The sequence below is a fragment of the Colossoma macropomum genome, unplaced genomic scaffold, assembly GCF_904425465.1.
Source record: "Colossoma macropomum unplaced genomic scaffold, Colossoma_macropomum, whole genome shotgun sequence".
Lineage (NCBI taxonomy): Eukaryota > Metazoa > Chordata > Actinopteri > Characiformes > Serrasalmidae > Colossoma > Colossoma macropomum.
The window spans coordinates 20,601,697-20,625,988 of NW_023494804.1; the positions used below are offsets into that span (position 1 = coordinate 20,601,697).

At 39.2% G+C, this 24,292-nt stretch overlaps 1 protein-coding gene across 2 annotated transcripts in view; it reads right to left on the reverse strand.

The window, feature by feature from the left end:
* Positions 1-852: 852 nt before the first annotated feature.
* The window catches only part of morn5 (MORN repeat containing 5), a 30,783-nt gene continuing 7,343 nt past the window's right edge, over positions 853-24,292 (reverse strand). For both annotated transcript variants that reach the window (XM_036595351.1, XM_036595350.1), the window contains exon 5: positions 853-1,702. In XM_036595351.1, the coding sequence (XP_036451244.1) occupies positions 1,575-1,702 (128 nt within the window). In that variant the 3' untranslated portion in view covers positions 853-1,574. The remainder of the gene's footprint in view (positions 1,703-24,292) is intronic.

A 24,292-nucleotide genomic window follows, 5' to 3' on the forward strand; every position in this document is an offset into this window, starting at 1 on the left:
TCGTTGGATGTGTTTGGGAATACTTGGATGGCGAGAAGCAGAAAATGCAACCAACTTAGACTGAACTTTGTAGGTGTGGAAAAACTGAAAGTGAGTCTCCTGAAAAGAATGGGAGCTGTAATAAAGGTAAAGAGTGGACACACCAAATACTGAAAATATTGACTTCATATTCATTTGTTGAGTCTTCATTTTCTGTTAAATATGTTTTCTGTTTTCTGCTGATGTTGAAAAATGTATACCTTGTACTTAATGGCCGTTTAGACTGGACACTAAACAAATAAGGGGTGAACACTTAAGTATTGCTGAGAGAAAACATTTATGTTAGAGAGTATACATTTCTGTATTTGTGGTTTGTTTAGGTTTTCAGTCTATTTGGGCTCTGTGGGTGCGTGTTTGTGTGTGCGTATGGCGTATAGCAGGAAGTAATCACAGGCCGATGGCGGAGCTGCCGGGCCCTTCACGGGTCAGTGTGTGCAGTAATGACTCAATCACTGATTCCAGCACCATCACACACAGGAAGTGTGTGTCAGTCTGAATAACCGGACTGATCTCCGTCCAGGGTCCAGTTACACAGGACACACTGACACACAGCCTGCACACATGCACACACAAACCTGTGGGGAAGTTTGTGTCTATTTTCACAAATAGATCAGGAGTTTGATTAACTTGCACAGAAAATACAGAGATGTCGCAATTACTATGAAAACATAACAGTCTAAAAGCTATTATAAGACAGATCATTTTGGTTCTAAAATCTGATTTGAAGTCATTGTAAAATATTACATATACACACATGATAGCACATCTCAAGTGAATTCTGTATTAATGCATCAAATATATCGGGAGTTTGAATGACATATAGAAAATACAGAGAACTTCTGAGTATACTGAAAATTGAAAAAGCAAATTATATCAGTTGTGTCCTAAGAAAAGGTATTATAAAGTTTATAAGTTTATATTACATCATAAAATATTATAAGTTATGAAAAACCATGTGCTGTTCATGAAATAATCTTTGACCGTTATGTTGCTTGGCAGCTGCAGCCTACTGTTAAACCACATCGTTTGCCAGAAGTAACTATAATTAAAAAGAAGTGATTAACACAGTTTCTTGTGCCTTATTGCTTTAATAACACATGGTGGAGTGGAGTCTAAAACTGAACTACTTGCAATCTTACAACCTATTTCAATATATGAACTTCTATTTGAACTTTTGAAACCTTCAAGCATGCAATTTAAACACTGAATCTGAGTGATTTTATGTTTTATGTTATATTACATTATAGTTAGGTATATTACTAAATTATTACTTCAGCCTGCATTTAGAACAGGTCTACTTTACCATGTGTGATCTGCCTATTTGTAAAATGCATTATCTAGAAATTCTCCTAAGTATAGCACTGCTCATAGCACATAAATCAATTACCCCACAAATGCATATTACCCCATATGAAATTTTAAAAACAAAGCGGGACAAATGCAGAGCTTTATCATGACAGCCTGCTTTATTGCAGTGCCATTATTATGTTGTGGTTAGTTTAAGTGTGTGAAATTAAAGTGCATTGTAAATCAGATCAGACTGAGGACAGGCCTGTGTGTGAAGCTCCCTGTTCCTCTGGGCTGCTGTTGCCAGAAAAACGCCCCACAAACTCGTCCCAGCTCTTCCGGCAGCTCCGCACTATCCACTCATGCTCCTCTTTGTCTGCAAACACAGATGTGGCACAACGCCCAATTAGTCTTTGAGTACACTGTAGTTCACAATAGAAATGTACTATTGCGCAATCACATAGACATCCTTATTTGTTATATTATCCATATTAATGTCTTACAGATTTGTATTGTGACTGACACAAGGAAACCTTATATCTACGAAATGCCACTTTATAGAAGTGGGGAAAAAGCGTCCAAAAAGAAATTCTGGGTCACTTCTATTGGTCCAGTATCCAAATGTAGAAGGCAGCTAGCATTTTTAGAAGATGTAAATAGATAGATAAATAAAAATACCAGCAGTAATTACACAGTTGACAGCAGGGACATATATTTATGAAATGATCCACTAAAAAAATGGTGTAACGGAGTTGAAAATAACCTCATTTAATTTAATGTAAATTCAAAACTATACTAATATTCAGTATTTGTTCTTGATAATTATTATCTTTTATAATAGTTCACCCTGGTAATTATTTTTTTAGTTTTGCGACTGCAACTTCCTGCAGGTCAGTTGTGCAGCTGTTGTTTTGCACTTTTTGTACCTCTCACCTGCGGTACTCTAGCAAAGTTTCTCATGTGCTTTGCCAGAAGTAAGCGATGAAAATAAGCACCAGGAAAAATTTTGCATTGATAAAATGAAATAACAATGCACCAGCTTGCAGATTCAACGCATACTGTTTCTTAACAGTAATAACATCTAACCAGTATACGTGGTGAAGCATAAGCTTTTCTCTCTGACCACGTAACACTAGCCGTTTCTGCTGCTGTCTCCGTGCATCATAGCTAGAAAGCAATACACATGCTGTACAAGATATTATTCACTACTTTATATATTCTTTTATCAGTTTTAGGGAATGCACCTGCAGCTACTAAAAACATAGATTACAGTACTAAGAGTTACTGTGCTGGACTAGCTTTAAAAACTCATTGAATGCTGTTTTATAAGTCATCATCAATAGCAAAACTTTACCATATGACCACACAGCATTGTTTCATTACATTATTTTTATTATTATTTTCATACTATAGCTTCAAATAACAAGTCTGTTACAGTAAAAGATCTACAATGTATTGTAGCACAGTAAACTATGCTGCATTACACTGAGTGTGTGTTGAGAGTGTGTGTGCGGTTATGAACATGTATCGTTTATTAATTGCAGAAAAAAAAGTTTCACATATGCTTTGCCAGAAAGAACACCAGCAGTTGCAAAAAACCTATATTCCGGTACTGAAAGTTACTGTCTGTGTGCAGAGAGAGAATAAAGAGAAAGAGAGAGAGAGAGAAACCCAGAGAGCCGTCTCCGTGTCCTTACTCAGATACATGCACACACGTGGTCACGCTGGTGCCGTGACCCCTTGGATTCTGAGATGAGCTCGATGCAGATTTTCGTGCAGCATGAGATGTGGAGACCAAACAAGGTCATCTAACCTGGTCAGATTGTGTCAGTTAATCAATGGACTGTTGGCTACTGACATTAGTAGTATAGAGAATTTACACTTACACTAAATATTCCTTTATGTTCTGTTGCGCAAGCTTATAAGTAGAATATATTATGCAATATAGTCCTGTTGGCACTTATCTTAGATTTGGATTGTTCTTGTTTTCCTAAATAAGTAATCTCCTTCATTTGTGACAATGGCACAAAAACTCTCTTCAGGGCTCCAAAGTGATGAAGTATGCAGTCCCTTTGCTCCAAGAGGGAGGGGTGTTTTGTGGGTTAGATGATAGTGATGTCATTTCCAGTACTTTTCACAGTGGTGTGGTGTGAAAGACTGACAGGGCTGGGAGTGCTGGGAGCACCCCAACCCTCCATATTCGTTGTGTCAGAGAAAGATATTATGGATGTCACACGGATATCACGGATGAAATATTATCTGTAAATGGACTGATATGACAAGAAAACAGAACTGTCCAGTATCTGATCAAGCTTAAGAGATAATGAGCAGACTGGTGGGCAAAGCCAAAGATGTTGTAAAAACTGGCTTGCGGAGTGATGAGTCCCTAGGTGTGCAGCAAAACTCAGAGTTAATCTACACTCCTCTCCTACAATATTTCAGTGATGCACCACCATTTTTAACCCATGCAGCCCAATCCTAGAAAGAACCCAGTTGATTATTGGATCAGAATAAATCAGCTGATCTAGCTGATTATGCCCCATGCAGACAAGGTAGGAGAATGGAAAATATTAGCGAGGAAGTGGCCCATATGTGTGTTAAACAGTGTTACGATCCAGAGTTGTCCTCAATTTTAAAATGCAAGCCCATCAGTGACTAGAATGCAAAATACATCCCGCAAAGAATAGATGAGTACCAGTGAGAGCAAAGAACAACTGCAAACCATGATAGGTTTCATCAACTCAAAAGCCATGCCACAGCACCCAGACACTCAGTTCACACATTATAAACCAGCATTATGTGGCATGTCTGCCTCCTGCTTCACCGTGCCTGCCCTCTGCCTCACTGTGCTCATCTATCATCTCTGCCCAGGCTCTCTGCCATGTGCTGTATTCACAACCAGCTTCTTATCTGGCCCAAAATATGCAGCAGTCAGACGAAAAGATGTTAACCCATATGGTGGGTACGTTAGAGCAAGTGCTAGAGAAAATGCAGCAAAAAACTAATCTTCCAACTAGAAGTGAAACAAAATCCCATCCTGGTTCTGTAAAAAGCATGCAGAGTTTACAAATCAAACACACACACTACACTCACTGTCTCAGAGAGAGATTGTGAATGTTTTGGATGTTTTACACCCGGTAATTCTCGTGATGAATGCAGCAGACTCCCACCAAAGCCAATTCCACATGAGGAGCTACAACTCAACTGCAGAGTTACAACTCATCAATGCTGGACTGACAGATGTGCAAAACCAGGATGACTTAGATGTTATGCTTGAAGTTTGTGGAGGTAATCGAGGCCCAAGTCTGCTTATGACATTGAAATAGAAGTGTATGGCTGTGAAATTATTGTTCCTACTTTGGTCATTCAGGGCCAACATGATGGTAATGATAAAGATCCTAGGGACTAATGTGACAAACACATGCTTTGTGTCATAACTACGGAACAGCTGTGTCAGAATCCAGATCAGAACACAGATCCAGAATCTGAGCAGTTCCTGTCAATGTTAGCTGGTCTGTGCTGCTGGAGAGGTGATATAATCCCTGACAAAATAGGTGCAGTCAGATCCAACTCTGCCATGTGTCTTGACTCTGGCAGGGAGTATCTGGTTTGCAAAAAATTGCTAAAGAACTCTGTAGTTTCCCCAGGCAGCCCTGTATTGCCTGAGCCCACCTCTTCCTGTTCAGCTCCTAGAAACATTCTGATGGCACAGGTCATCACACCTATTTTGGGAGACAGGTTCCATTCAAGCCCATGTCAGACCCTGACAATTAACTGCAATGCAAAGCTTGCTGATGTATTGCACTAGAAGACAAAGATGATGTTAGCCCCATACATTCTACTGTTTCTCTTAAATGCTGTTCTCAGGTGACTGCCTTGGATGTTTACACAATAAACGGGTTCAAGTAACCAAGAACTCTAGCAAATTGGACTAGGTGCACTGGATGTGACCTGTGACATGTCTGAGTAGTGTAAGTCTGAACTGATTGATCTCATTATGCACTATGAAGATTTTTTCTCTCACCGCCTCCTTGACTGTGGGGAAGCAAAGGGATTATTGCATATAATTCACGTTTCTGACCATAAGCCATTGCACCTTCCATTCAGAGGAGTACGCTCTAGTCAGTACCAGAAGTTACGTCAAGTCCTAAATGAGATGGAGGATTGAGACATTATCCTCATAATAAGTCATAAAAGTGAATATGCATCTCCTCTAGTACTAGTCTGAAAGAAGAATGGAGATTTAGGTGTTCGCACAGACTTCCAGTGGCTTAATAAAAGGACTCTGAAGGATACACATCCTCTAGCAGAATGTGTGGCAGCACTTGGTGGCAATTCTCTGTTTAGCACGATGCACGTTATCTCAGGATTTTACAAAGTGCCACTTCATGAAGAGGACAAGAAGTACTCAGCTTTTGCGACACGTGTGGGGCTATATGAGTACAGTCATCTTCCTCAAGGACGCTGTAACAGTCCAGTGAGCTTCAGGTGTATGATGACAAGCATTTTTGGAGACCAGAATTTCCTGAGCTTACTGTGCTGGTTGAATGATTTACTTGTTTTTGCACCAAATGAGACAGTTGCCCCGGAATGCTTTGAGATGCTGGTTCTTCCTCCAGAACTCTGTTAAGTTTCTTGGCCATGTCATCAATGAGGATGGTGTCTCTAGTGAACCTGGAAGGGTTGAGAGCATCGCAAAGCTGACCAGTGCTAACAGAGCAGGACTGTGTGACATGGTGCCAGAGATGTATCAGATCATTTCTTTATATAACAATTACTACTAACATTATGTGCAACACGACTGCTTCACTGCCAACCCACTGTCTGAGTAAGAAAGCTAAAACAGACGTCACAGTACAGGAAGCTTTGCCCCACTGCCTGGACACCTGAGCATCAGGAGGCTTTTGATAAGCTGAAATAATCTCTTGTTGATACTGTTGTCCTGGCACACCCTGACTTTACCTGTCCTTTCTTGCTTTCAACTGATGCTTTACAAGATGGCATAGGTCCTTTCAGAGATTTAGGATGGGAGAACTCAAGCAAGCCCATAGCATTTGCTAGTGTCAGTGAGTCTCATAGAGAGTGGGAAACTGGCGTCAGATCTCATGCTGTCAAAGTTTTGCATCACTTACCTCAGATAATTCACATTGGTCATGACTCCTTACCTGCTTACTCTTTAAGAGCTCCATTATAAACAACTCAAGAACAAAATCCTGTCTAGAGTGCTGATAGATATAGAGAGGCACCAGACCTTCTAGACATGACAGGGTGAGAGAGCCAACATCTGTCCTAAGATACTTGAAATACTGGGAGTAAGTCAGTGATAGGATTCTCTACAGGATCTTCAGAGATCAGATATCACGTCAGTGTGCTGCTCACTGACCTCTTTACAAGGCTAGCACAAGTCTTTACCTGCAAAAACTAGTCCACTACACAGGTTGCCAAAGTCCTGTAGGATAAGCACTTCTGTGTGTATGGTTTCCCAGAGAGAATTCACTCTGATCAAGAAGTGAGTTTTGAAAGTCAGTTGATCAGTGAACTCCTCAGAGTCTCTCGAATAAGAAAAACCAACACAACCCAACACAACACAAACTGAAAGGTGGAAGAGCAAAGTTGCAGATTGCTGGGAGTTGACAGTTTACACAGTGCTGGATAAAAATCCTCAAACTAGCACATTTAGGATTTGTAACACAGACACTGGGCAAGAAAAAGGTGGTACATCACAACCTACTGATGTTAGCAAACCTCCTGCCAGTAACTAAAGACAGTGTGCTGACTGACTCATGCCCATTCCTAGTTCAGATGAACACACTGACCATCAGACAGACAGAGGCCATGACTTTTCTGTTCCTGACCAGGCTGTGGTTTCTGCAAGTAATATGTGTGTTGCAAAAGCTACTACTCACTGCCTTATATATTCTTTTACCCCTTGTAGAGAAAACCTGCAACTGCTGAAAACATATAATCCAGTACTGAAAGATACTGTTGTAAACACATTTTATTTTTTTTTAGAATGTTATATTTGTGTTCTGAGCTAACTTTCTCATGAAAAAAGGGGTTCTCTCACTTTACCACCATGTTGCACTAGCTTTAAAACCTCACAGAATACTGTTATAGTCCTCAGTAAGTCCTCAGCAATGGAAAACTTTATTACAGGATCACATAGCATTGTTGTATTACATTATCATTTATCATTTTCACACTGTAGCTTCAAAAAAACAGTCTGCTTCAGTAAAGTAGTATTTACATATTCAGTAATTTTACTGAATATGTGTGTGTGCGGTTGAGAACATGTATTGTTTGATAATTGCAGAGAAAAAAGTTTCACATATACTTTGACAGAGAGAAAACCTGCTACTGAAAATCTATATTACAGTACTGAAAGTTACTGTCTGTATACAGATAGAGAATAAAGACAGAGGGAGCAACCCAGAGAGCCATCTCCATGTCCTTACTCAGACACATGCACACGCCCCATCACATCAACAAATACAGCCCATACAGTAGGGCATGATAGATCCAAAGGGCCCACTACCAACTACTTTTATTTCATCAGACTCAGATTCTTATATATTTTTCACAGCTTATACAGCATATCTGCCATGTCTTACATTGCACATTTTCAACTGTTAAACATATATTCACCAACAATTTGGTTAATACCACACTCTAAAAATGATGTTAAATAAATACACACCTTTTATGTTTTAAAGGGCCCATATCATGGAAAACCACATTTCCTTCACTTTTCTCAAATGAAACAGTTTGAAGAAATATGTAAAAATTGTCAACGGTTCAAAATATACTATTCACTACCCTCTCTATACGGTCCATCTATAGAAACTCTGCTGCAAAAACATACAGGTTCATAAGTATTTGGACAGTGACAATTTTTTTTTTTTTTGTAATTTTGCTTTGTACACCACCACAATGGAATTGAAATGAAGCAATCAAGATGTGACTGAATTGTTGACTTCCAGCTTTAATTCAAGGGCTTTAACAAAAATACTGCATTAACTGTTTAGGAATTACAGCTATGTTTTGCATATTTTCACAGGCTCAAAAGTAATTGAACTAACAATATAATTATAAATACAAGGTTTTTATTTATACTTGGACGCAAATCCTGTGCAGGCAATGACTGCTTGAAGCCTAGAATCCATGGACATCACCAAATGCAGTTTCCTCCCTTAAGATGCTTTGCCAGGCTTTTACTGGTTTTTACTGGTACTGCTTTCATGATTTGTTTTGGATCATTGTCCATCTATCAGTTTTGTAGCATTTGAGTGAATCAAAAGAGAAAGCATAGTTCTATATATTTCAGAATTCATTCAGCTACTTCTATCAGCAGTCACATCATCAATAAACACCAGTAACCCAGTTCTGCTGGTAACCATACATGCCCTTGCCATAATACTTTTTCCACCATGTTTTACAGATGATGTGGTATGCTTTGGATCATGAGCCCACCATTTCCTTCTTCATACTCTTCTTTTCTCATCATTCTGTTACAAGCTAATTTTGGTATTATTTGTCCAAAGAATCTTGCTCCAGAACTGGGCAGGCTTTTTTAGGTGCTTCTAGTAGTGCCTAATCTGGCCTTTCTGTTCGTGAGTGTTACCGGTGATTTGCATTACACTCATGAAGGCGTCTCTTGACTATAGACTTTGACAATGATATGCCAACCTCCTCTACAATGCCATTGACTAGAAGTTGTGAGGTGTTCTTTCTTCACCGCAGAAAGAATTCTGGGATCACTTTAGTTGTCTTCCGTGGTCTTCCAAGCCTTTTGATGTTTCTGAGCTCACCAGTGCATTTCTTCTTTTTAAGAATTATAAATTGTTGATTTGGCCACTCCTAAAGCTTTTGCTATCTCTCTTATAGGTTTGGTTTGTTTTTTCAAACTAATGATGACTTCACCTCCAACTACTTTTGAGTCTGAAAATGGAGGGGCTATGTAAAAAATGTCTGTAATTCATAATAGTTAATTCAATATTTTTGTTAAATCCCTTGAATTAAAGCTGAAAGTCTACACCTCAACCGCATCTTGACTGCTTCATTTGAAATCAATTATGGTGTATAGAGGCAAAAAATCGTGTTACTGTCCAACTACTTATGGACCTGGCTGTATATCCACCTATTCAGGTTACAGCAGGTTAGCCCCACCTATTCACATTGAAGGTAGTGTAGGAGCCAGCCAGAACATAGCTCATTTTTCTTATATTAGTCATGTACAAATGAATTATGACCATTTTTTTTACATAACACCACCCAAATGTTATAAGTGGACCTCAGGGGAAAACAAAACAGAAGAAAATTATAGGATATGGGCCCTTTAAAACCTATAGTGTTAAAAATAACACAAAACATGCTGTCCTTAAATGGACACACAGATGTGTCTAATTAAGGACGCATTGTTTGTAACACATCTGTTTTAGAAGCCTATGTATGTTTAGTTTACAGGTTGCAAATACATTTACATTTAACTACTGCACATATTTACATTTTGTGGCACCCAAATGTGCACCTTGTACAGTCCATCATTATATCTACAATACTGTGCAAAAGTCAGGGACCACCATTTATTTATTAAACCCCTTAAATGGCCAGGGCCCACTGGCAGGCTCAAAGTTTTATTACACACTTTTATAAAGAATAGCTCAGCCAGTTTGTATTGAAGTCCATGTAGTTACAGATTAATAGGCCATAGTATGTAATATGCCTAAGATTTTGCAGGGAGTAATTTTCAGTCAAAACAGCCATTACTCATTTTTCAGCATGTGTCTGCTCTTTGCTTTTATTACAGCTTTCATACTTTTCTGAGCCTGGCTTTCAGTTTTTAAAGAAATCTGCAGGGATATTTTCCACACCTCCAAAGTTCAGTCTTAGAAACTGGTTGCATTTTCTGCTTGTCATGATCCAAGTAATCCCAAATACATTCAGTGATGTTGAGGTCTGGACTTAGGGCTGGTGTGGTCAGTCTATTGTTCTGGGAACACCAGCAGCTTCTTTGATTGATTTCTTCTTTTTTGTCTGTCTCCATTTCTCAGTAAGTTCTTAACAGCTACACATGCTTTCATAATGCTAAGTTCTCTTCTCACAATGGAAGGATGAAGAAAAACACCTGTGGATTTTTTCAGATCTGAACCAGCTTTATTTTCTCTAAGTGCTGTTTATCTGATGGAGACAGTGTTGCTAGTCTCCCAGGTCTCTCAGGTGGTTGTTAGGAGTCCTACTCTGAAGTTTTGAATCTTTTTTTTAACCTTCATTCTGGAAAGTCCTGTTTTTTCACATCTTTTACTTTGACTTTCTTCTTCCTTATGCAAGTGGATTATCCTGTATCTAATCCCTCAGAAGAATGTCCTGAAAAATGAATAACTTGTACCTAATGTCTGTTTTGACTGGAAATTAAATAAATGAAGATTGGCCTCTGACGTTTGCACAGTACTGTATTTTATTGTATACATTTAGTTTCTGTACCATGTTTTTTTTTGTTGCATACATTGTGCCTGTGCCTTTGCACTTAAGCTTGTTTTTATATTTTATATTTTATTTGTTTACTATTTGCAGTCTGTATTGCCAATTTATGCGATTTAAGCCCAATTACATTTCTCTAGATTACATCATTCATCACTAATATTTACAGCATCTCAAAATGTGTTAGTTCTTGGTATGTCCACAATTTGCCTTAATTACAGCTTGAACATATCAATTCTCCAAGTTTCCTTTTTTATGGTATACATTATTCCAACTCAATTTCATACATCATAGAAAGTTTGGGCTTTTCTCTTTTCAAATCTTCTTGAAGATGTTCAACAGTGTGAAGATGTTCAGCTGTTTTTCCAAATTAGGATTTTTCACACAGCTTGAAAAATATTTGTTTTAATGCTTCTGAAATAATACATTCTTGAAAAATGATTAAACAAAAAAATGCATAACATTGACGACATCAGTGCAGAGCAGATTATATACAGCAAGAGTCACACGGTGCTGAATAATCACTTGTATAGTGTGAATAGTATAGTATGAAAACTGAGGATAATACATTTTAAATAATGCATTCTTGAATAATATAAGTTTGTTCCAATAACACAATATGACTGGCTAAAAACCTTTCCAGACAGAGGATGGGAGAGAAAAAAAACAGTGTAAAATGTCCATCCCCCTTTTCCATCCCCTTTGAAGTAATATAATATCACTTAAGATGTCTCTTATTCATATTTTCTGTGAGATTTACACACAATGGGAGTTCTTCATTTTAAACAAACATAAGAATATATGCACCTACAGAAGAGGTTTTTATGTAGAATTGCACGTGTTTTCACTGGTTATGCTGTGAAGTGTTTGGCACTTGACATCAGGCTTGCCAGATTGACAGTTTCCCTCCAAATTGGGCTAATTTGAAAATGCAGTTGTAGGAAAACATTTTTCCAAAAAAAAAAAAGTTTCAGCTACTGGTGAGCTTTTAAGCAAATGTAAGGGCTGGAGATTTTTGCAGGACCTGGCAACCCTGCGTGTCATAGAAAACACTAAAAACACAGCAAGATCTGTGGTCTCTTTAAAAAAGAAAACCAGGTATGATAACCAGCATTACCCAGTGAGCGATGTTTGAAGTTAATAAACTAAAAAAATAGAGCCTAGAATACGTTTTATCTCCTCAATCTTGAAAAATATTCTTATCTTAATATTTACTATTTAAATAAAGCATAAAATAACTCAAAAGTACTGTCTGCTGCATCTCCAGAATTAGAGCTGCAAAAGCTACGGTCATAGACGTTAATGTCATGCCTGATTTTCTAAATGTTGTTTGTAATTTCTGTGGAGAGTTTTGTTAAAATGCCCATTAAAGAACAAACTAACCACCTCCCCAACCCATTGTTGGTTTAAATCACCATCCCTCCTGAAATTCAATCACTGGTTCCACCCATGTTGTTACATCTGGTAAAAGTATATCAGGTCATTTTTCACCGTAACTGTATAATTTCGCTGACCACTAGTTGCTCAGTAACCACAATGGTCATGTTACTCAAAGCTGCTGGAACTACATTCTTAAAAATCATCGTTCTTCAAGAGTTCTTTAATAAAGAAAATGATTCTATGTAGAACCATGAACACTCAAAGTACCCTTTGCATAATTACAGGGTTCTTTACATTGTGAAAGCATTCTTCAAATTGATGGAGAATGTGCTGTAGATGGTTCTATACAGAACCTTTTTAAAAAGAGTTTTATATAGCAGAAGGGTTCTTTTACTGTTAACATGTCAAGCCTGCAACAATAGAAGAACCCTTATAAAACACATCCTCCATCAATCTGAAAAACCCTATCACAATGTAAAGAACCCTTTAATCATGCAATAGGGTCTTTGAGTGTTGATGATTATATCTAGAACCATTTTCTTTACTGAAGAACCTTTGAAGAACCATCTTTTTTAAGTGTGTACGCATTTTAGTAGAAGAAACTGCCAGTATTAAAACCATATTTCAAACAGTGTTCAACGATTCTTCACTTTATTTTTTTCTTTACTTTGAGTAAAAATGACATATGAAAGCAACAGAACACTTAAGGTCGTGGGTTATTACAAACATCATGGCAGTGATGATCACTCGCTTTCAGCTCAAGTCACACAGGGGAATTCCCACTATTGAATGGACTCTCTCAGTGTTCTCTCAGCTCCAGCTGGATTTGTATGAATACTCTGTGTGTTACTGCAGTGGCGTGTATGTTAATGTGTATGTTGATCCTATGTGCTTTAGCTGCTTTCCAGACTGCAGTCAGTATAGTTTAGTCTCCACTCTCTCTCCCTCACATTATTCATATGCAGTTAAAGGCAATTTACATTTTTCATGTGAAGGATTAAGGCAATTATGAAAATTTGTTCTCTACTTGAAGCACCAATCGCACCCTCCTTCCTTTTTCTTTTCTTCTCTATGCATCTTGAGTCTGGTGCCACTCTCTCTCTCTCTTTCCCTTCTTTCTCTTTCCCTGCCTTTCATTTTCTGTTTCTCTCTGTCCACTCTCTTGCCCTTTCCCTCACTTTGCTTCTTTCCCTGTTTCTCTCTGTCCACTCTCGTTCCTTGTTCTTACCTTTTTCCTGCCCATTTATCTTTTTTACTCTTTTACTATGTCTCTATCTCTCACACTGTCTCTCTCTCTCACTCCACTCTCCTTCTCTTTCCCCCTTTTCTTTCCTTTTTTCACTATTTTCCTCCCTTTCTCTTTCCCCCTTGCATTCTTTTGTCTCTTTCTGTTTCTCTCTCTCATTTCACCCTCCTTTCTTTTTTCCTTTACTATTACCCTACTCTCTTCCTTCTTCTCTCTATCTCTCTGCTTTCTCTGCATTTTTCTCTTTTCTGCTTTTTCTCCATCTCTCTCTTTCTCTGGTTTTCTCCTCTTTCCCTCTTTCTCTTTCCCTGTTTCCCTGTTGCTCTCGCTCCTCTCTCATTCTGTTTTCCTTTTCCCCAATTTTCTCTCTCATTCTGCTCTCTTTCTTTTTCCTTCTCTGTGTCACTCCCTCTCTTTCTCTCTTTCTTTCCCCCTCTTTCTTTCTCTATCTCTGTAAGGAGCCTCTAATTATGGGCAGCAGTGGCCGTAGCGCTGCAGCTGCATGTACTTCAGTTTCCCCCCCTCATTGTCGCAAGCGCGTTCTTAAACCCCTCTCGCTCTGATTGTGGGTAATTGCGAGATGCCCCCCCACCAAAACGAGCCACTTCTACCTGCCTCTCATGCATGTCTTGTGTCCATCCACGGCACACATGGTGCTTCCTCACTATTTCTTATTTCATATACTAAGAATGGTGCTAATGATGAATGTGAGATCTATTGTGCTTTTCTCAAGACCAGAGCACTATTCGGCAATCCAGTCAGAAAAGTTAGACACAGGACAGCAACATATTTGAACAGAACTGCAATAGCACAGCACATAGCTGTAGTACATGAGACTCCGCACCATAGTCCAGCATGCAAACATAATTATTTATTTATTTAAAGCAATTAAATGCCTCTGTGTGCTTGGCCGTTGGCTGGTGAATGGACAGACGCGCTCCAGTCGCAATTATGCTCTGGTAATGACAGCAAATTTCGCACATTTTCATATTTGTGCCCAAATTGCCCTCTTGAGCCTCCTGATCGCTAATACAATCACACCCCCCACCACACACACGCACAGGTGGCAGCAGCAGCGGCAGCCTCAAGCATCCTGGATTGGTTTTTTATTGGCTGCGTTTAACATGGACACAAAATGGCCTCTAAATAGTCACTTTCTGACATGCAATTTCAATATCAATGGTGCTTTTTTTCCTGAAAGTGCTAAAGTAATAAGCACGATCCTTCTACAGTCAAGAGAGAAAAAGTGAGCGAGAAAGAGAGAATGCAGCCTTATAAATGCATTACATTTACTGTATGAACGCAGTATAGCCAATGTAAAACAGTACAGCAGGTAAAAATACAATACTGCTAGAAAATGACTTCTCTTTCCATTTACATGAAGTCATGTCATTTCTTTTCAGATGAGTCAAAGCATGGTTTCATAAAGACTCTACTGAAACATTTCTGTCTCCCACACACTTCAGTACACTCTTATGGAAAAGAGGTTACAGGGTTCTTCAAGTACACTTATAGCTTACAATGCCTTAGAGAAGGTTGCTGAACATAAGCATGGAGTATATGGAACATCGGAGTACGCCTGACGGGAGAAGGTAGTGATCATACATGTGAAAATGTCTAGAAGATGGAAGCTAGGAAAGGCCACAAAGACAAGAAAGGCCTTGAAACTGGAGGAAAAGAAACACAATCGAATGAAAGGAAAGGAAAGGAAAGGAAAGGAAAGGAAAGGAAAGGAAAGGAAAGGAAAGGAAAAAAGAAAATAAAAGAAAACACAAAGACAGGAAAGGCAGTGAAAGTTGAGGAAAAAGAACACAAGGAAAGGAAAGGAAAGCTAAGGAAAGGAAAGGAAGTGTGGCAAAAGTAAAATGAGAGGAAAGGAACTAAAACATGAGGAAAGGAAAGGAAAGGAAAGGAAAGGAAAGGAAAGGAAAAAAAGAAAATGAAAGACAAGGAAAAGAAACATGAAGAAAGGGAAGGAAATGAAAAGGGAAAATAGGAACGCATGACAAAAAGGAAATGAGAGGGAATGAAAAAGAAAGGAAAGGGGACAAGACAAGAAAACAAGTAAGTAAAAGAAAGAAAAAAAATTGAGGAAAGGAAACGAAGACAGGGAAGTTGAGGAACAATCAGAAAAAAGGAAAGGAAAGGAAAGAAGAAAGAAAATGAAAGAAAAAAGGAAATGAAAGGAAATACAAAGAAAAAAAGAAACATGACGGAAGGAAAGGAAATGAAACATGAAAGGAAGCATGACAAAAAGGAAATGAGAGGGAAGAAAAGGAAAAGAAAGGAGGGGAGACATGAGACAAGGAAACATGAGGTAAGTAAGGGAAAGAAAATAAAATGTGAGGAAAGGAAAGGAAAGGAAAGGAAAGGAAAAAAGAAACAGGGGAAAAGGATGTATGGCAAAAGTAAAATGAGATGAAAGGAACTGAAACATGAGAAAGGAAAGGAAAGGAAAGGAAAGGAAAGGAAAGGAAAGGAAAGGAAAGGAAAGAAAACACAAAGAAAGGCATGACAGGTAAGGCGAGAAACAAACAGAAAAAAAATAAAGAGCCTTTCCAGTTTTTATTAGGCTTTTGGCATCAGATAAATGTATGAAAGGGTTTCTTTAGTTCTACAGTTCCCGGGACCAAAACTGGTGACAAACAATGCCAAAGCGGATCTGGATTTCAGAGGATGTTTGAGTGTACAGGCCTGAGCGTACTCCGCTGGCTTTTCTTTCTCTGCTTAATGCTGATCCCTCATTCATGTCGTCTAATAATTCATCACTCACTCAGCCCGCCGGCCAGAGGGGAAGCTCTAATGGCACCTTGTTAAAAGGTGTTTATCTTAATCCCTAAAATACACCCGAAAGGAAAAGTGCTTCCTTCCAAACAGAGCCGCACTGGTGTTAATGGCTCTGAGATCAGGATGGCTACTGATTCGAGCACAAGGAGGTTTGAAGTGTTGGCTGTGGGGCTCGTGCATTGAGCATTTGATGCAGCACTGTAAAACCTTTTGGGGGGGTTTACAAGGGAGCCTGATTGTGGTTTGCTGGTGGTTACATCAGTTATAATGTCTCCTTTGGCTATGACCTGTCCTGGAGGCAGGTCTTGTTTTCACTGGCACTGTGTGTTTTGAACGAGACCCTTTCGAGCATTTCAGAGGAACAATTACTCCAGAAGCAGGAAATGTGGACAAAGAGCACAGCAGCAGAAGTTCTGGCCACAAGTGAGGTTATTCGTTGCCAAGGAGAGAGGAGACGGAGGCTCTAAACAGGATTTCAAAATACATAAATCAAACCCCTTATTAATACATTGATCTTTAAAAATATTACACTGCTATTATTGCTCACAGTAGCTCCACACTCCACATCTAACACGGAACACTGTCGCCTTTATGCAAAAAAGTTAAAAGACCAAGCTTTTTAAAATTTCATTTCAATGAAAATTTTTAATCACAATATTCATAGCTGTATTGGAGACAGTGATATCTTGGGAATAAAGCCAAGCTCTGGCAGTTCATGCCCTTGTGGTGATGTCACCACTCATCAGCATTCAAACCCTTCAAGTGCTGCAGGCCAGCTTTGATCCAAAAAAAAATCTATCTGTGCTTTAACAATAGTTTGGAAAAGAAACCCTCAAATCATTATTAGGACAAAATCTGCTCTTCATACCAAAGAACATACTGTAATGAACGTGAAGCTCAGTGTTGAAGCAAAATATACTCAAATAATTACCTGCTTCATTTTAACAAAACCTCTACAGGTACACTGTATGGCACTGTCATAGAATGCCACACATGCCACAAGTCAGTTCTTGTAATTTCTGCCCTGCTAGATCTGCCCCGGTCAACTATAAGTGCTATTATTGTGAAATGGAATCATTTAGGAGCAACAACATCTCAGCCACTTTGCGTTACATGATGCAAACTCACAGAGCAGTTCACAGAGCATGTGGCATATAAAAATCACCTGTCCTGTTGCATCACTCTCTATAGAGTTCCAAACTACCCTCAAAGCAACACACCAGCACAAGAACTGTGCTGGGAGCTTCTTGAAATGGATTTCCATGGCTGAACAGCTCCACATAAGCCTAAAATCATTATGCGCAATGTCATGCCTGACCTCATAAATGCTCTTTTGACTGAATGGCACAAATTCCCACAGACACACTCCAAAATTTTAGTCAGGCCAAGTCTAAGTTTATTTATATAGCACTTTTTACATCAAGCTTTTTACAACACAAAGCAGCTTTACAGAAAAATCCAGGTCCAAACACCCATGAGCGTCACCAATGGTGACAGTGGCAAGGAAAAACCATCTAAGTGCAAGAGGAAGAAACTTTCAGAGGAGCCAAGACTCAAAAGGGGAACCCATCCTCCTCTGTTCGACACCGGATAGCAAACAATAACAGAAGAGCAATATGAGCAGAGAATAAGGTTAATTGAGGGTAAAAATGTAGTGGAAAGCTTTTCTAGAAGAGTTGGGGGGTGTAACTTCATATTTATGCCCATGGTTTTGGAACAGGATGTTCAACACGCTCATATAGGTATGGTGTCCATATACTTTTGGGGTAGATTTTACTTAGTTAAAAAGTAGCAGGTATTCTCACACAGAGAACAGCTTCTCAGAGTAATAGTGTGATACGTTTTGGCCATTATTTAGCCTGAAGGTAGGTGATTCAATCCTAGCACGGTGAGATGTTTGGTGAATATGAATTGCTATGTCTGAATGAACCTGAGCTTTGCTGTCTATAGGCAATCTGCTCGTGGTCTTGAGAGGAAGGCATGTCGATCAGCGCTCAGCCTCAGCTCTGCGCGGTTTGCTGCCATGCGTGGCGCTCTGTGAAGCCCCTAAACCCTCTAATCCGAGCACTGGGCCAGGCCGGGCCTATTACGCCCGCTCAGTATAATGACGGGATCTTGGCAGCAACCCTCCTCCCATTACAAAGCCTTTCTGCTCAGGGAGGAACCAAAGCAATCGTCCGGCTTTCCTCTAAACACCTCTCATTTCAGAGGGATAGCAAAAAAACATGGAATGTGTCATTATGGGTGAACACTGAAACAAAAAGTTATTTGTTGATGGAGATACATTATGGTGCTGTCTTTAGATTCAAAGATTTAAAAGTTCTGAAGCATGAATATGGCTTAATACTCTGATCTACACACTTAAACAGATGGTTCTTTAATAAAGAAAATGGTTCTTTATAAAACCATGAGCACTCAAAGAACCCTTTGCATAATTAAACAGCTCTTTGCATGGTGAAAAGGTTCTTCAGATTAATGGAAAGTGTGCACGAATGCCATACACTGTTCTATAAAGAACCTTTCTGAAAAGGGATCTATATGGCACACAAAAGGGTTCTTCTATTGTTACAAGTTTGACATTGTAATAATAGAAGAACCCTTTTCGGTGCTCTTTCGATGTCTACAGCACATTCTCCATCAACCTGAAGAACCTATAAAACAGGAGACATTAAATATAAAAAAAGTTCCCTGTATTAAAGGGTCCCATATCACAAAAAACTGATATTTTTTTTTGCAATTTACAAATAAAAATTTAATGTTCTATGTAATGTAAACTGTTCACTGCCCAGTCCATATATGGAAACAGTCATTTTTTTTATTGTTACTGTTTTATTTTGCTCTCCTGTGTCAACAAGAGGAGGATAGGTTCCCTTTTGAGTCTTGGTTCCTGTCAAGGTTTCTTCGTCTTGCTCTTAGGGAGTTTTTCCCTGCCACTGTTGCCAATGGCTTGCTCATGGGGGCTTGGGCTTGGATTTTTTCTGTAAAGCTCCTTTTTGACAATGTCTGTTGTAAAAAGCGCTATATAAATAATGACATTGACATCACAGCAATCAACATGAACATCTATTCAGCCTACAGCAGTTCAGCCCAGCCCACTCAGGTTGAAGCGATGCAGAGTGTTGTTCCTGCAGATGGATAGAGTTACTGGAGCGAAAGATGCAGGAACACGATTAAACGTTGTGTTGTTCCTGGCTGCCAGGAAGCAAATAGATCGTTGCAGCCTTCCACCTTCTATCTACCTGTTGTTTGTATGGTGTGTCTCCTTTTCAATTACCTTCTGTTTCATTTTTTCGGTCATTGATCTGGTACAATTAATGGATGTAGTTTGATGTGTTCATGTGATGCGTTATTAACATTTTAATTGGCTGTTCCATGAAATTTGTTTTGCAAAGTGGAAACATTTGCAAATGTTGCAACTGAGTTTCAAGTGAGTTGCAGGGTGCTTTACATTATGTAACTGAAGTGAATTCTTTTTTTTTTCATGTAGATTTCAAGCAACTAAAGCTGCAAGAAAGGAAAAAAGTAGAGCTGGAAATGGTCATGCAAAAATTAATTATGATTGTTTTGATACATAAAACCAGACAAATTTCAGAAGTGAATTTAAAAAAAAGTAAAAAATAAAATTCAAGAATATTATAGAATATAGGCCCATTAAATGAAGCCATGCAATATTATTTTGGCCCAGAAGGCACTAATTGGTGTGCTAATGATTTCACAACGCAGGGAGCGATATTAGGCAGAATAATTCATGTCCCAGAGTAAGTGACTACGAAAGTCTGGAATCTGTCCATAAGCAACAGGTATGTGAGTGACTCGACCCTTGCACGATTCTCCTCCCGGAATGGTTCATGTCCATCTGACCCCTCTGGCACAGGCCACTGTGTGCAGAGATTCCTCAGGGCTTCCTCCGTCCTGCTGCAGCGTCTGGCCCTCAGCCGGGGCATTTCCTCGGGGCTTCCTGCCCAGCCCAGGCTGCTGCTCCCTCGGCCGCTGCCTCCTGTCATCCCTGCCTCTCCCCCTCCCTCTGGAACCCCTCTGCTCCACCATCCCTCAGCCATAGCCACCCTCTTTCCTCCCCATTCTAAAGGGTCGTGGTCTGTACCCCCCCTGTACTGTCCCTCATCCTGGAGGGAAGCCACTGGCAATAAATTCCATCTTCACACCCATTTTGACAAATGGACCTTCACCTTTTAGTGATAAAAATAACGGAGCGCGTCGCCGCATCATGCCTTCTGACGCAAAGACCAGGGCCTGACGGAGAACTGGCCACAAAACTCCATTGCAAATATGCCACTCAAAGAATAACAGAAAAAGGCTTTAATAAATTAAAGGATAAAAATACACAAGTGACTACCATTAAATCCTAAGTAGTCTTTATTTGAAAATTTTCTGCTCTCTTTATTTTAAATTTTCTGCTCTCTGTGGATGCAAATGTATGTGATTTTTACTGAGGTTGATTGAATTAAAGTGTTGTTTTAGGGAAAATCACTTTTTTCCATAGAAGGAGCATAGTCGATCAACCAAAACTTTGGTTTGGTGTCTGAAGTCTGCGCACTGGAGCAACAAGCTCACTGTAGTATACAAGCAATTGATGCTTATAACTTAGCATTTAACAACAAGTTAACTACATGCCTCATCACATGCTTGCTTCAAACCATGTGTTAAGAGTTGTTAAGTGGACATCTTGAAACATGAATTTTGTCAATACTTTTGCACAGTTTCCTTAGTGATAAACCCTCAAAGCCTTCAAGGCCGTCTAATGATTCCTGTGAACTCAAAAATGTATATATTGTAATGTTTAGATTTTTATTTAATACAATCTTCATGCTTGTTGTATTACCTCTGCAAGTATTCTAGTACTACTCTCATCTCATTGTAAAGTTTTTTGTAAGAAACACAAGCGTTAAAATCCTGAAACACCCAACAGAAAATTATCCAATTAGGATTTTTTCCCACGGTATCTAAATAGTCAAGCGAACTCTCACCTTGGTTAGGCTTTCAGAAGCTGAAATTGTGCATTAGATTTAAGCAGAACTAGGTAAGTTTTGGGGATTTGGAGACCTCTCTGATGGAAATATCTACATGCAATGTGTGAAAGTGGTGATATAGGCATTTGATGTTGTGCTTCTTGTTAGCTGAATGAGCCTTGTAGCTTCGGTAAAAAACTAAGGGAGCAAACTTCAGACACCAAACATGTTTTGGCTGACTGACTAAATTTGGAGTAATAGGAAAATTGTATACATTTGATTTTAGACTGAACCATTGCATTAAATTCTAGCCACACAAAGTAATACTCAAAATAAAAAAGAACATTTTGTTTCCAACTTTAGACATCAAACATGTCTTGTCTGATTAATTATATCTGGGGTAAAGAGAAAATTGAGCAAATTTGGTACCAAAATATAGCAGCATTTTTGCTTCCTCTCTCCTCTTCCTGATCGTCCAGCTCATCCAAACCCAACCATCAGTTCAGCTTCTGTAGCTGCTTGAATCTGTTGAATCTGACAGCAGTGGGTAGACATCATGCGCTGAGTAGTCTGAGAAGTGAAAGGCCATTGGCTAGCACTTCTAAACCCACAGACAGGCAGATGGGCAGATAAGATATACAGCGCTGAGCACACAAATCAAATCTGTGTGTAGATACCCACCTACATCAAAGCCACATGCACTGACGTAGGCAAACGCACAGCATTGCTACACTGTATAAAGCGCTTGCTGAATAAGAACAGCTGAGAAACACACCCTGTTAGCATTAGCACATTGCTGATAACGCATTAAGATGTGTTTTTGTCTCCTTGTGTTTCACTACCAGCAGTTCCAGCAATTGTACCTCTAATACAGCTAAAATGCTAAGGATGAGCATTTCAGCCTAACTTCATATTCAATCTATTCAGTCTATAACTCTGCGTTTCTTTTAAGGAATGTTAACATGTCAACATGGTCTAGGTCGAGTCGAGAATGAGTCTGGTTCCCTGCACTGGAAAACACTCTCTCTGACAGCACATAATTGGCATGCAAAAGTAGGTTCTTGCTAGCTGCGCTAGTCACAGATATTAGTTCTTATTTGCTTTGTACCAATTCAGGGGATCCATGTGAAGTGTTATGTGTTTCACTACCAGCAGGACTGTAACATCTAATACGGCTAAAATGCTAGGGATGAGCATGTCAGTCTAACTTGATATTACATTTTTGGCGGCATTTTCTGAATAATTCCTCCACCCACATTCCAAAAAAATATACATTTTGTTCAGAAGAGCTTGATAGCAGCAACACAAAAGACTGCTAAAAAAACAGGAGAGTTTGGGAAAAACTACAGTTTCTAGAGTTCAGAGGACAAGGTGATTATGGTTGCTTAAGAGTGACACAAGAGGCTACGCTAAGCTGGAAGCTAATGTTAGTATGTGTTTAGGGTGATAATGATGATTCTCTCTGACCAATCAGTTGTCTGCAGTTTTTCCACGTCACCTTTTGATATCAAAAGTGTCTGGGCATTCATGTGGGTCTGGGCATTCATGTGGGGGTCAGTTTGACTCGTGTCACTTACCGAAACACTTTGCCACACTGCATACATTTTTCCGGAATGGTTTGAGGAACATGACGGAACATGACAGAGCCTGTGGCTCTGAATTCCCAAGATCTCAATCCGATTGAGCATCTGTGGGATGTGCTGAAACAAAAAGTCGGACACATTGCAACTTTAGCTCAAATTTGCAGGACTTAAAGAATCTGCTGCTAACATCTTGTAGAGTCCATGCCTTGTGGGTCGGAGCTGTTTTGGCAGCACACAGAGGACCAACAGCATATTAGCCATAGTGTTTTGGCTCATCAGTGTACAGTGGTGTCTTTATTGTGTTTAAAGGCTATTCATATTGTGGCAGTTGTACACCATTTGTCGATATCTAGAAATCTGCAGTTGTGCTGTTTGTTTTATCTCGGCATTGCAGTGTCCTTGTGAGGAGGTGTGAATAGTTTTCACACGATCATTGCTCGCTAGCAGCTAAACAGAGTCACAACCTTTCACCCAGAAAGAGCCAACAGTGTCCTAGTTAATCTGATAACACAGTTACAGTGGAAAAAATTTTCTTTGATTATACTGATTTAAAATATCCAAGTCGATTTCCTTTTCATTGGTAGAATGGCCACTAGATACTGCAGGAAGAGGCTACTTTCTCTCATTTACAAAAATAAACTGGGGAACCAAAAGTGGTTCCTCTATGGCACTGCTCCAAAGGAATCCATTGGGCACCTTTATTTTTAAGAGTGTATGAAACATTTTAATTTCTCTACAATAGGGATGGCAGAAAATGCTGGATATCAGAGGGCGAAAAAGAACAAATTTGGTCCAATCCTGTAACAAATCTTTTTTGAAACAACGCACATTATCATGTTGTTAGCTATGTATTTTGTACCGAGGAGTAGTAGAGATCATTTTAAAGCTTAATAGGGTTTTAAAGAAAAAATATTGGATTGGTATCCGCATTAGCTGACACTCAAGGTTTCAAAATAAGTACCAATACTGGGAAAGAAAAAGTGATATTGTACCATCTCTATAATCTTTGCATGATTTAACTGGTATAGAACCTTTACATTATAGCTTAAAAAGCCTGCAGATCTTATTTGCAAAAACAGTTCATTTGCATGAACTAAGGGTCCCCTATTAAAACGGTTCTTTAGGGAAAGTGGTTCTTACATAGCATTGTGTCAAAGATCCCAGTTTGACACCTTTATGTTTAAGAATGAAGAGAGCTAGTCTAGAAGTAGTCTAGGTATTCTAGACCACAGATCTCCGTGTGTTTCACTGCTGTAATGTCTAATACAGCCAAAACCTAGCGGGGTGATTTCAGCCCGTAATTCCCCATACATGTTTAACACACATCTGCTCAGGATGCGCATGTCTCTCTGTGTTATGGTAACCACGCAGATATGAATTAGATCTAAATGCTGGGAGTCAGTGTGTGACGATAGGAGACTGGTAATGTGTCTCATGTTGCATGTAGTTACTCCAGACAGAGCTTACCAAACTATGCGTCTCACATCACTGGAAAACACAGCTAGCTGCCAAGTCATTACAAATGG